General features: G+C 40.3%; 2 protein-coding genes across 4 annotated transcripts in view; one reads left to right on the forward strand and one right to left on the reverse strand.

The window, feature by feature from the left end:
- fam217bb (family with sequence similarity 217 member Bb) overlaps window positions 1–4,669 on the reverse strand; it is a 30,726-nt gene extending 26,057 nt beyond the window's left edge. Inside the window, exons 1-2 of one of the 2 annotated variants that reach the window (XM_051676582.1) lie at window positions 3,895–4,669; window positions 3,606–3,668 (exon numbers count right to left, since the gene is read on the reverse strand). Coding sequence is in view for 1 of the 2 variants with exons in the window: in XM_051676581.1 (XP_051532541.1) it covers window positions 3,606–3,672; window positions 3,895–3,986 (159 nt within the window). In the remaining variant the exon portion in view is untranslated. Of the gene's footprint in view, window positions 1–3,605; window positions 3,673–3,894 lie in introns of both variants that reach the window. The other variant, XM_051676581.1, reaches the window with a different exon arrangement.
- Window positions 4,670–4,816: 147 nt separating this feature from the next.
- ppp1r3db (protein phosphatase 1, regulatory subunit 3Db) lies at window positions 4,817–12,465 on the forward strand. 2 transcript variants are annotated; one of them, XM_051676588.1, is made up of 2 exons: window positions 4,817–4,959; window positions 10,919–12,465. In XM_051676588.1, exon 2 carries the CDS (start codon window positions 10,962–10,964, stop codon window positions 11,847–11,849), a length of 888 nt encoding a protein of 295 aa, XP_051532548.1. In that variant the 5' UTR covers window positions 4,817–4,959; window positions 10,919–10,961; the 3' UTR covers window positions 11,850–12,465. The 2 variants fall into 2 exon arrangements, with proteins under 2 accessions (XP_051532548.1, XP_051532549.1); XM_051676589.1 differs by having other exon boundaries at window positions 4,939–4,959; window positions 10,938–12,465.
- The last annotated feature ends 672 nt before the right edge of the window (window positions 12,466–13,137 follow it).

Genomic DNA, 13,137 nt, shown 5'->3' on the forward strand with positions numbered 1-13,137 from the left:
CCCCAACTCTAATATTTATTGTTAATAAATCCTTGAACTGTTCCTCTGCTCGAGTCTATTTGTCTCGCTCTCGCTCTCTGACAGAACAATCTAGCCAAGTATGGACCCAGCGGAGCAGTCTACTCTTCGCTCCACCCTCTCTCAGCAGGGAGCTTTACCGGGACATCAGCAGGATCAGATCTCCGCATCTAACCGGGCTCTGGAGATGATGGCGTTGCAGCTCGCTGAGCTTCCGATGCTGGTCCCACTCAGGAAGCACCCTCACCGGCTCCGGTGGTTCCCCACATTTCTGGGCGCTCAGAGGGTCGTATCCCTCCTCCTACACCATTTTCAGGTGAGGCAGGATCCTGTAGCACATTCCTTTCACAATGTTCGCTGTTCTTCAAGTTACAGCCCTCCGCTTTCCTGTCGGAGACAATATAGGTGGCTTGTGTGATCACACTCCTCACCGGAAGGGCCAGTGAATGGGGGAAACGCCATGTGGGACAACAGACATCTCAGTTTTTGACCACTCGGCCAGGTCAGGAGGCAGCAAGGGTCTTATCCGGACTGTCTCAGATTATGTTATCGAGTTTCGTACCCTGGCTGCCTCTTGTGAGTGGAACAACCAAGCCATGTGGGACCAGTTTCTGCATGGGCTTTCGGATGACATCCAGGATGAAATCTATCCTTTGGATCTGCCTCCACACTTCGACGATTTGGTGAATCTGGCTATCCGAGTCGATCAATGTCTGGCCCTACGCCGTCGCCGCCATCAACGCCACTCTCCACCTACCCGGGTGGCTGGCCATCCTACCCGGTCCACTATTTCGGCCAGGTCACCAGAATCACGGCGCGACACAGAGCCCATGCAAGTCGGGAGAACTCAGATTTCACATAAGGAGAAGCAGCGACGCCTCGTTCATGGACTATGCTTTCATTGTGACCAGTCTGGTCATTTCTCTGCTTCCTGTCTGGTAAAAGACACCATTTGTCAGTAGGAAGGGGATTACTGGTGAGTGCAACACCTTTGGACAAAGCCCCCGGACTTCGTACACTTCTCCCGGCCCGGCTGCAGTATGGATCTACCTGTCACATGGCCTCAGCCCTGGTGGATTCCGGAGCTGAAGGAAACTTTATGGACATCGACTTGGCTTCCAAATGGCCGCTTCATATGGTCCAATTGGATGAACCTATCACCGCCCACACCCTCAGTGGCACGCCCCTGTCTGTCATCACCCAGTCCAGCAAGCCAGTCACCTTCATCTCTGGAAATCATACGGAGCATTTGTCCTTTTACCTGATCCAATCTCCATCGGCATCGGTAGTGTTGGGGCATCCTTGGTTGGTAAGGCACAACCCACACATAGACTGGTCAACCAACACTGTTCTTGCTTGAACCGGTGGATTTATCCGGAGTATCGTTGACATACCGTGACTTGAGGGCAGTTTTCAGCCGGTCCCGCACCAAGGGGGTACTGTCGCAGCTCCGGTGAGTTTGTTGGTTTGCTCTGTGTGTTTTGTTATATTCTTCGCCAGCACATTTATTTATTGTTAATAAATCCTTTGAACTGTTCCTCTGCTCTTGGGTCTCTTTGTCTCGCTATCGCTCTCTGACAGCCTAAAGGTTGATTTTGAGGCAACTTGATCTAATATTTAATCATTTTTAAAATGTTGCAAATTTATGTAGCTAATGAATATCCTGGAAATTATCACATTTATTTTGAGACAAAATACTTATTTGTCATTTTCAATTTTGTTCAAGGTGATTATTATATCAAAATATTTTCAATAACAGTCCAATAAGAGAAAGGATAGTATTTGGGGTAAAAAGCCCCCCTGCTGCAGGGACTAAAGGCCCATATAAATCACATTGTTTTTCTTAACGCTCCAATTGCATTCAAAATTTGCATACACCTTTTGCATTTGTGGGTCAGTTTTGACCCAATGGCGTTTTAAGCTTATAAAACATTCATAATCCAATTGTTTTAATCAAAAACCATATTGTAGCTCATTGTTAACTTCTTAGCTGTTCATACATGTAAAAAGATCTATATTTTTGGCACGTTAACTGAAAAATATAAATGTTATTATGTATGATGTCAGTTTTGTTTTTTTAAATTGAGAAATTCTTTAACAAAATATTCTTTCACTACAGCTAAACCAGTGTGATAACTGAAGGTTTATATGAAATTTCACTAGAATATAAAATTAATATTGCATTAAATTTATATAAAGCGAGAATTTCTAGTAATTCTCCTATTAACTTTCATATGAATTAATTACTCACTGCTGCTGAAAAACAACTCAGTAGTCAAAATCTACGCAACCAAATAATTTTGTTCAAGCCAAACAACATCAAAACAACTTTACAACACAACTACACAACATCTGTACTTGTATACAATGTTTTTAAACAAAATGTATTCTGTTGCATGAACTGCTGTATGATGTGTGATTATGCTGCAAGCTGGTTCATTATCAGATCAATCTGTAGGGGGCAGCAGAGTAAAATGTGGACTTTTCTCCTTTCAACCCTTATTCAGACTATGTATGCTTGAACTTTTGCTCTTGCCACACCTATCTTTACAAAGTTTTTCCTTTGATATAGTTTATTTGTTATGTTTGTTACATCTGTTTTGCCAGTTCTCTCTCTCTCTGTGTGTGTGTGTGTGTGTGTGTGTGTGTGTGTGTGTGCGTGAGATTGTATGTGTGTGCATGTTTGTAAACAAGATGCAGTCCCATTCTGAGACAAAGAAAAAAAAAATGTGTGAGAGAATAGGAAAGAGGCTAAATGTAAGTAAAGTATTTTTAAGAAAAATCGAATTCATCAATGTGGGAAAATATCTGCATAATATCATGTGTAAAGCCACAGTTGATGCCCGGGTCAATTTTAATCGATGTAACAATTTTTATAAAAATGGTTATATCTCTTAAATAATTTTAAAATCTGAAATTTATCTTATATATATATATATATATATATATATATATATATATATATATATATATATATATATATTTAGTATGTGTGTGTGTATGGGTATTTTGGTAGTCTTGACAAAGTCACAAAGTTTGGTTCCCGTATGAAAAACTATGTGGTATTTAATAATTATGATTTACCTCTACCGGGTCAAAAATGACCCCAACACAATAGCAGGGGAAAAGATTTGTTGCGAAAAGTGTTCTAAGTGGGCTCACATTGACTGATCCAATCACAATGGAGATTAATATGTTTATTGAATACTTAAGATGTAACAAAATGTAAAATGTGATTGAAATGAACAAGAAATTATGCACCCTTTTCTGAAGTGATTATTGAAGTTATTTTGAATAAGCATTATCTTAATTTGTTCCTCAAAGCAAAGCATCTTGCTGTCTCAAAAGTATTTGCATAAGCTGACAAATTAATCCCTATAACTATTGCCTCTGCATTTACAAAATATCAATTTAACCCTTGATACCCTTTGTGACCAAAAAAAAAAGCTAATTTTCCTTAATGTGTGCCTTTACCCCGTCGTACCCTACAGGTATTTTCTAACACTGAAAGACATGTCCATCTTAGATTTCCAATTCATCAATTATCTGAATAAAGTTAACAACTGACCTTATCACTAAGTACTTACAGTTTCAGATGACAGCCTGATGCCACTGTTATGTGGTGGATGCAAAGATGCCTGTGTGCTTTTCTTTCTTTCAATGAAAAAGGGAGATTGGTCAAGATCATTCAAAACATTAAAAGATAATTGTCAATCAAATGCCATTTAAAAAGCAGCTAGACGTTTGTTATAAATGTTAAAGATGCTTTGCCACTCATCCGAGCTACTTCATCATAAATTGATGAGTACCTGACAGGTGAATAAAACATGACCTGAATTTAAGGTAAGGTTATGTTATGGTAACCGATTGTCTTACCTTGGTGCATGTCCCAACCCTTTAGTTTTTGGCTGATCAAATGAAACAAGCTTATTCTGATTCTCCTGTAAAACTGTTCCCATCACTGGCATTTCTCAAAGCAGTCCAGACCACCTAGAACAGAAATGTTATCTCGTATTGAAGCCACGGAATCTCTCGTTTAACAAGGTTTATCCATTTCTCTCGTACATGTGAGGATTACTCCCACGATCCATCGACAGTCTCTCTCTCACACACACTGCTCCATTTAATCCATCGTGCACCTGCATCGATCTGTAGTAAATAATTCAGCGACGACCTGATAAGACTGTCTGTAATGAGATGCATCGGTCAATTAATCTGTTTGTTCAATTCTCTCTCACGTTATACAGTAATCGATCTTGGGTAGCTGTCGGAAGCCTTTAAACGAGGATATTTACGTAGGCGTCTACTCCAGCTGTGTGGATGCTAAAGGGCGCATGGTTGCGTGGGAAATGTAGTCAACACAACAGTGTCACAGGTTTAGAATCACTGTACATAATACTGTAACTACTGTATATGTCTGACATCCCATCTACACTGCAAGTGAGCGATGCGACGCGACGCGACGCGACACACTGGAACGCTTCCATGTAATCAACGAAACTGTAATTTCTAGATCGCGCACCACTTCGTTAATGAAAACAATACAGCGTTCTTCAGTGTTTGCGCTTGCAGTGCGGAACGGAACGCGTCGTTGACGCGTCGCTCGTTGCTAGCAGTGCCAAAGGGGTGAGAGTGTTTTTAGCGTTCATACTGTAATTACTCGCGGTCGATTGGGATCTCACTGAATGTAAACGTTGCGTGCATTATTTATAGACAGGGCGAGAGAATGTCTTATCTTGTGTACGGTGGTCTAATAATAATCTGTGGTGTGCGAGACTACACCTCCCAGCGGGATAGCTAAATGTCATCGTTGCTTATTGGCTGTATTTTACAACCAAGCTGAATGAAAACGTCGTATCCACTTTTAGATTAACATTTTGTGGGGCATTTTAATTTGAACTGCTCACACTGATAGCGTTTTGGAAGTTCTCATAGCCTAAGGTAAGAATTTGTTTTTCAGCTCTACAGATGTGAAAATGAATAGCCTTAAAACTGATTATAGTGCATGTTTGCTTGCATGTCATGTCGATAAAACCAACTTAATATGCTGTTGATGTATTTCATACCATCCAGTTGTAGATAAAAAGTGCTTTTTTTTTTTTGTTCGTTTGTTTGCTACTTTTGACTCTTTAGTTAGACTTTGTTAGCCTTCTAATTAAAGGTTTTAGGGTTTTGTTTATGCATTCAAATTGTGTAGTTTTCCTTTCCTTTCTGATGAGCACACTGAAGAAATTAAAGGGATAGTTCACCCAAAAAAAAAAAAAAAAAGAAAATTCTCTCATAATTTACTCACCCTCAGGCCATCCCAGACGTGTATGCTTTTCTTTCTTCTGCAGAACACAAAGATTTTTAGAAGAATATCTCAGCTCTGTAGGTCCATACAATTTAAGTGAATGGTGGTCAGAAATTTGAAGCTCCAAAGTGCACATAAAGGCAGCATAAAATAAGTCCATGTTTAAATCCATGTCTTCAGACAAATAGGTGTGGGTAAGAAACAGATCAATATGTTCTTTCTTACTCTAAATCTCCACTTTCACTTTCACTTCCACGTTCTTTTTTTTTTTTTTTTTTTTTGCGCCGCTTCACATTCTTCATGATATCTGGTCGGGCCTGGTCAAAGATGGAGATTTATAGTAAAAAAGGACTTAATTATTGATCTGTTTCTCACCCATGCCTATCATGTACAGCAGGGTTGGGGAGTAACGAAATACATTTAACGGGATTACATATTTAAAATTAGGATAAAGTATTTAGAATACGTTACTGACCTTGAGTAATCTAACGAAATATGTTACAAATTACATTTTATAGCATGTATTCTGTAATCTGTAGTGGAATACATTTCAAAAGTAACCCTCCCAACCCTGCATATACAGTAGTTTCTGAAGACATGTATTTAGCCACCGGAGTCATATGGATTACTTTAACATTCTCATTAAGAAAAAAGCAATGGAATTTTTTTTTTCTTTGCATTTTTTAATTCCTTGGGGCAAAAATAACAACAATCAATGTTTTGTTTTGTTTTTTTGTTTTTTTAACAGATCCCATAGTATAGTATAGGCCTCTACCAAACGACTGAGATGTCGCTTCATGGTAAAAGTATCAATACATTTACAAATACCAAAAACGTTTTCAAAAAGTCAAATAAAATGCTAACATTTTGAAGAACTAAATCAGACTTGCTCATCTGTGTGATGGTGCAACAGCACAAATGTTTTCTGGGCATTAGATCCACTTTATTTCTGGTGGTATGAATGACGAAGCATTGCTGGTTTGCATTCAAACACAGGAAAACATTGCATTTCTGACATTTCCATCTCGACACAGAGGTTGCACCGACCCCGCTTGTCACAGTGAAGTGGCAAATGTCCGCAGCTATCGTAGCACACATCTGGTTGTGGTTGTGAGGACCTTGGGAGTAGTGTTTCTTCTGAGACGACATCTGTGGTGGAGAGGAGGATGATGGTCAGCCAATTTTGGATGCTGGCCTGTTGACTTGCTTCAAACTGTGGGCGACTGACAATCGGAACCTTTTGAGAGACTTTGGTTTCTCATTCAGTAGGCCACAGTCCCTCTTGTAGACCAGCCAGGAATTTGAGATGCACAGGTCAAGGATGTATGCGAACAGGGGAAGTACCATCGCCTTGACTTGGCTGGGGTGTTGAACATGTGTACCAGCATGTCATGTTGTCAAACTATTTCATTGCAGTCACCCCTTCAGCAGACCTGTAATCAAAGCTCCACGTCCTTTCTTCATCAGCTCTTTGTCTGTCATCAAGGGAGCACCACTGATGCGGTTTGATCGGACAGTGCCGATGCACTTGACACCCAGGTGTAACAGGGTTAAAAGGGGAAAAGAGGAGGCGGGAACCGGCTGGACAGTCAAAGTAATATTTAATGTAAAATTAAAACAAAAAGACACAAACATAAACACTCGGCAGCTGCATGTGGCTCTCTCTCTCTCCCGAACTGCCGCATCCATCTGCCTTTATTCCTCTCCTCGGCTGATTAGCCTGACTGGGGGCCGGGCATGCATAGTCACGGCCCGGCCCCACCCTCCTCCTTGTCACACCAGATTTGCGTGCAGGTTCTGGACCAAGTTGAAACTGGTGAAGTAGTTGTCATAGAAGACAACTGAAAGCCGTGACTGTGTTATGGTTTTGCATAATGTTGTCACCAGTTTGGCCCCTAGAGGTAGCACCTGCTCATGCTCACTTAGGGTAACATTGAAAAATGTGGATGCGCCTTGATAGAGCAGTATGTCATGGATGATGCCAGATGAACTGGTCTGGCAGAACAAATTAAAGCTCCACTTGTCTGGCTTTTTGGCAATATATTGACGGAGAGTGCCAGCCCTTGTGCCTTTATATGCCACCATGACCTCATCCACACTGCTGATTATCATTAAAATGAATGAACCAGCATAACAGCTTGAATCTTTTCTTCGGCATGATCTCAGCTATCACGTTAAAACATGACTTGTGGTGCCAGTTGTCCTCCAAGGATGGGAAGCTGAAAACACCCATGAAGAGTGTTATTGCCAGGAAATCATTAATCTCTTCAGGGCTAGTCTTGATTGGATCCCCCAACTCCTGGGCTGAATACAGGTTGGTATGCTGAGTAATATGTTCAATCATCTTGTCAGTGAAGAGCGTTTTGAAGTACTGGAATGGTGTCTTTACAGCATCAGGGGGTTCAAATCTTGAATCAGGAACCTGGAATGCCTCAATGTCTTCATAATTCCAGATTCTCCTAGTGCCTTTGTTTGAACCCGAGGGTGAACTTCGATCAAGGGTGTCTTCTGGCTCTGCCAAGGAAACGGTTTTAGGGTGTTTTTCCCTTTTCTCCTCTTCTTACGGGGCAGTGGTTTAGAAGATGCGCTTGAGGCAACATCCTCCTCATCCATGGATTCAAAGGAAGTGCCCCTGTCTCTTCTGCTTGTGTGGGCTGATAATCAGGATCCTCTATTTCAGTGGTTCCTAACCCTGTTCCTGGAGGCCCCCCAACACCACACTTTTTGGATATCTCCCTAATCAAACACACCTGATTAAACTCATCAGCTTGTTAGTGGAGACTCCAAAACCTGAATTGGGTGTGTCAGAAAAGGGAGATATACAAAATATGCAGTGTTGGGGGGCCTCCAGGAACAGGGTTGGGAACCACTGCTCTATTTGGTCATCGTCATCACTCAGCTCAGCATCAGAGTCTTGAGGATTTTCTGGTATAAGGGCCAGAAAAGTGTGTGGCCTTGCACCGTAAAATGTTTTAGTGTCCATCTATTGTTTGTAAAACAGAAATAAAAATAAAAATTACAAACGATGTACAGTTATAATGCTAGTAATATGTTAGTATATCAGCATATATCAATTTCATACAAAACGTAAATTATTATCTTAGTATTACTATTTTTATCACTAAATGACAGTTGAACAGTTTGGTTGAGCATGATTTTAGACAGTTAAATAAACTTATAAAATGATTTCAGCATACTGTTTATATATAATGGAATAACATTAAAGCTATCATATTAATAACAAAGAATGATCAGAAGTTATTTTTTCTTTCGTGGCAAATAGTTAATTTTAATTACATTAGCTTAGTTTTGTAAAAAGGGGGGCCAAAACGATCCGATGTTGGATTCCAATAAAATGGCTGAAGGTTTCTGCGTTGTTCTGTCTTTTCTGAGCGCTGAAGCAAAAACACTTATTAATTTGCACTTTATCAATTGACTCTGTTATTAATTTTATCTGACTCCAATTTTATATTAATCTGACTCCAATTTAAGTTGAACCTCTTTTTAGATTTAAGATCTAATTGATTTCCGATCATTCTTTTAACTTGATCTTTTTAAGATATTGATTACTCTGAACTTTCTCTACTCCTAACTTTCATTATCCTTTCATTCGGGTCCCGATTGTCGCTCAGAGTCACATGCCGGCCGATTAATTACATAGATCTCACGGACACAAAATCGGCCATTCCGTTCATAGTCAGTGGTTGCAGGGTTTACTAATATCATCTGGTTCGACCGCCTACTGCTTGCTTATAACCAGATGATAGTTTTATTTAGTCACATTTCATACAACTTTCTAAGACGGTGATAAGCAGTGACTGATAGTCTTATGTGGTTTTCTCCTATTCATAAGCTCCAGTAACGATCATTATCCTGGACATAATTTTGCGGAAACAAAAGGCTTCCCTCAAATCTACCAGTTATAAATGATTTTGGAGGAATACAGAATAAATAAATCAAAAAGTAACAATTTATTTGCCAGGTAGGATTTAAAACGTAAGTTACAAAATCAATCAATGCCAATTTAACACATGATCAGAATAAACAAACATTCCTAAAAATAAAAGCCAAGTCGAAGAAACATACCTGGCAATAGAAAATTACACAGCGATAAGCGTGGGATATCTGACTACAGACTCCCCGAGCTCCTTGCCAACCTTCCTTAAATACCAAACGATTCTATTGTTATTTCAGATGTGTTTGTTTGATGTTATTCAGGATTTGGTTTACAGTTTAGGGGGTTGTAGACCTTTGAAACTTGTAATTGAGTAGGTTGTTTGATGTTTACAAAGAATGCACCTAATCTGCATACAGCATATGGTTCCTGTGAGAGACTTGGGAGGGGCATGCCCCTGATAGAATACAGTATTTTACTAAGTTCTTAAATTACTTGTGATTTGACTCTGCTGAAAGGGAATGAGACCGTTTTACCAGTTGCACTGAGACCTCTTGAATGATACCAAACATGTATGATCAGAAAACCTTCTACATTACAGAACAGGATAAGTCATAACTTAGTTTTTGGTGACTCTAAAGTGACCTGAGGTGATAGAGGGAGCAGATGTGAGTGAGATTTGCATTTTATGGTCTTTGCTCAGTAGGGTGTGTTGTTTGACTTTTACCAGAAATGGCACCTTTTGGGTGTAGACATCCTGGTGCCAGCCTTACAGTTTCACTACCTTTACCATAAAATGACAAACAAACCATTTGGTAGAGCATGTTTTTAGAAAAATATTTGACCCTTATTAGACTGTTTTTTGTTGTTGTATCAAGTTACATAATTCTGTTCAGTAAGACCTTTGAAACCATAATACGTCAAAAAAATATGCTTACCTTTGAGAATTCCGCCAAATGTCTGGAGTGATTTTCTTGTCGCTAACTTCCTGTAAGGAGGCGAACTGAAAAAACACACTATTTAAAGACACAGCACATCTAGTAGATTTTTTTAGCATAACATACTGTAACGGGTAAAGGTGGGCAAGGAGGAGGCAGGAACCGGCTGAACAGTCAACATAAACTTTAATGATATAAACTAACTTAAAACATCATAAAACATAAGGACACAGACACACATGCAGTGCTGCCACATGCGTCTCTCTCTCATGAACTGGCGTCTCTGGCTCCCATTTATTTCACTCTCCTGCTGATTAGCTGATTTAGTGCTGGCCGTGCACCCTCACGGCCCAGCCACGCCCTCCTCCTCGTCACACATACCTAAACTGAGTGGTAGAGATAGCTCAATCACAGTTAACTTCAACACATTTTTCAATAAGATATAGTGACTCAAAATGTGCTCTACCAAACAGTTGAGCAGAACGTTATAGGGTTAAGTTGCCTATGTGCTTTTTGGAGCTTCAAAGTTTGTGCCATCATTCACTTGCATTATATGAACCTACAGACCTAATATATTCTTCTAATAATCTTCATTTGTGTTCTGTATAAGAAAGAAAGTCATACACTGGGATGGCATGAGGGTGAGAATTTAAATGTTTGGGTGAACTATTCCTTTAATAGCATTATGTAGTGAATCAATCACAACACCAGGTTTAATTTGATAAAATTAGGCTACATTTTGTATTGTGATAAAGATGGTGTCTTCTAATACAGGTCCTCCTTTTGGCCATAGAAAGGGTGAATAAAAGCAGGAAGAATGGAATCACATCGGCATGGGTCAGGACCTGCCTTGCAAGTCACAAGTGGCTTTAATGCAGTGTCTAAACCTGTCAAGACCTTCTATCTTCGAGACAACTATGACCCCAAACCAGCTTCACAAAGGACCCCGGTGGCAATACGGCCACCCAGCCCAAAACCAGGTCCTCCTCAGGAGCCTTTTGTACGATGTAAACTGTCCTGCGAACCAAAGCCTAAGCCCATCATGAGGAGACGGGCAAAATCACTCTCATCCTCCACAGACGAACATACCTGCAGAAATGTACAGGTCCGCTTTGTGGATTCTCTAGGGTTGGATCTGGAAGATGTTAAGTTCTTCAAAGCCAGTGAGCACCCTTCGGTGCCAATTCATGTCATCACAAGACTACTGGCAAGCTCTGAGCTAGCCTCCAGGAAAAAGCTAGAGCTGTCCTTACCCTACTTTCAGCCATTCTTCTCTGACAATATGGGTGCCGAACCTGATTTCTTGAGGCGCTTGTGTCATCAGCGAGTATGCCTGGAGCAGTTGTTTTGTTCTGAGCTGGGAATTATCGGAATTGTGCAAGTACTAAACCTGGCCTATGAGAAGGAGGTTACGGTACGCTACTCATTCACAGACTGGAAGAGCAGTGCAGATAGTAAAGCGTGCTGGCTCAGTACCGTGTACAGAGATGCTGCTGATCCAGAGTCAGACATGTTTTCTTTTCACCTACCCGTACCGCCCTTCATCATGCAATCAGGTGCCATGCTGCAGTTTGCCATCTGCTTTCGTGTCAGAGGATCTGAGTATTGGGACAACAATAATGGATGTAATTATAAACTGGCCTGTCAGACATACAAATTGACAGTCCCCAGAGAGTGTGAAGATAGCCTGGTGCATTTCACTTGAGTCTCCACTAGAGATGCAGTGAGATACAACGTGCTCAAACACACAGAGCAATGTTATGATAGTGCTATGGAGCCACAGTGTTTGCACTTTTCCGGGAATTCAACCTACGAATGGCTCATAGTTATGTCTGCATATGAAATCAAAGAAAGTGTTGAAAAATATCTAATAAAAACCAAAATGGCTTAGTTCTGGATTGATTTCCACCCAAGAGCAGTTAGCCTGTAATACTTGATCAGATCAGTATTATTAGCCTCTTTCCCACATACAGTCCTGGTACCTTCCCCTTAGAAACTTTCTAGATGAGAACTCTTAAGAGGAATTGCACACCCAAGGAGACTTTTCCCTCTTGCATTCGCACACACAAAAGGAAACCCCGTATTGACGTCATCAAGTGTTGACCATTTTCTTCAGATGTGCGATTCAGTAGCAACAACAAAAAAAAAAAAAAAAAATCAACCACACCGATGGAGGACACCAGGGTCAGAGCTACACTTTTGTTAGGGCTGTTTTACATAAACTGTGTCTTCAGGTTACAGTCTTTACACTGAGCGCAGTGCTGTGTCCCTGAAGTCACAATGAGAGGAGAGATGAGGCGCCTATTTTAACCAGTGGAAAACTTGCTGAAAATGCACTATAACCCTATTTATCAACACAATCTTTTACAGTAAATGCTTTTATGACTCAACATAAAATACTGTACTGAACTACTCACCCATTAACTTAAAAAAAGACATCTTAATACAAATTAATATAAGTTTATAATAGATTTCAAATATACTCATGATAAACATCTTATTATTTATGTCCTGTATCCCAGGACAAAATAAATGAAGTAATCCAGAAATAACTTATAGTCACACAGTACACACGCTTACACTGTACAAATGCGATGAAAACTCAAACTATGTCTCCTGTTGAAGTGACGCAGCAGCTTTACTCATCCCTTAAACACACATGTGAAACAGGCAATACTCTTTATGTACTTTGTTTGTTTTGTGTTATTTAAGGGAATTGGAAAATTTGCACAATTCTCTGAGTAGCAGCTACAGGTTTGTTTACTCATTGCGACTGCCAACTCTTCGTGTTTCTTATTGCTTTGTGCATCATACATGTTTGACCAATCTCAGGTTGCAGCACCTCCAACAATCCCTCTTCTCCCAAAAAGTACCTACCCTGGAGTAGGAATGAAAAAAGTCCCTCTAAAGGCCCTCTCTCACTGGCGGTACTGAAGCCCATTTTTGGAACTTCTCCCCAGGACTAATACTTTTTGTCGCTTTCGCACCTGAGG

This window comes from Myxocyprinus asiaticus, chromosome 37, assembly GCF_019703515.2.
Source record: "Myxocyprinus asiaticus isolate MX2 ecotype Aquarium Trade chromosome 37, UBuf_Myxa_2, whole genome shotgun sequence".
NCBI lineage: Eukaryota > Metazoa > Chordata > Actinopteri > Cypriniformes > Catostomidae > Myxocyprinus > Myxocyprinus asiaticus.

What these genes read in the sequence shown, in the direction of transcription:
- ppp1r3db (XM_051676588.1), top strand. Translation starts at nt 10,962, where the DNA reads ATGGAATCACATCGGCATGGGTCAGGACCTGCCTTGCAAGTCACAAGT.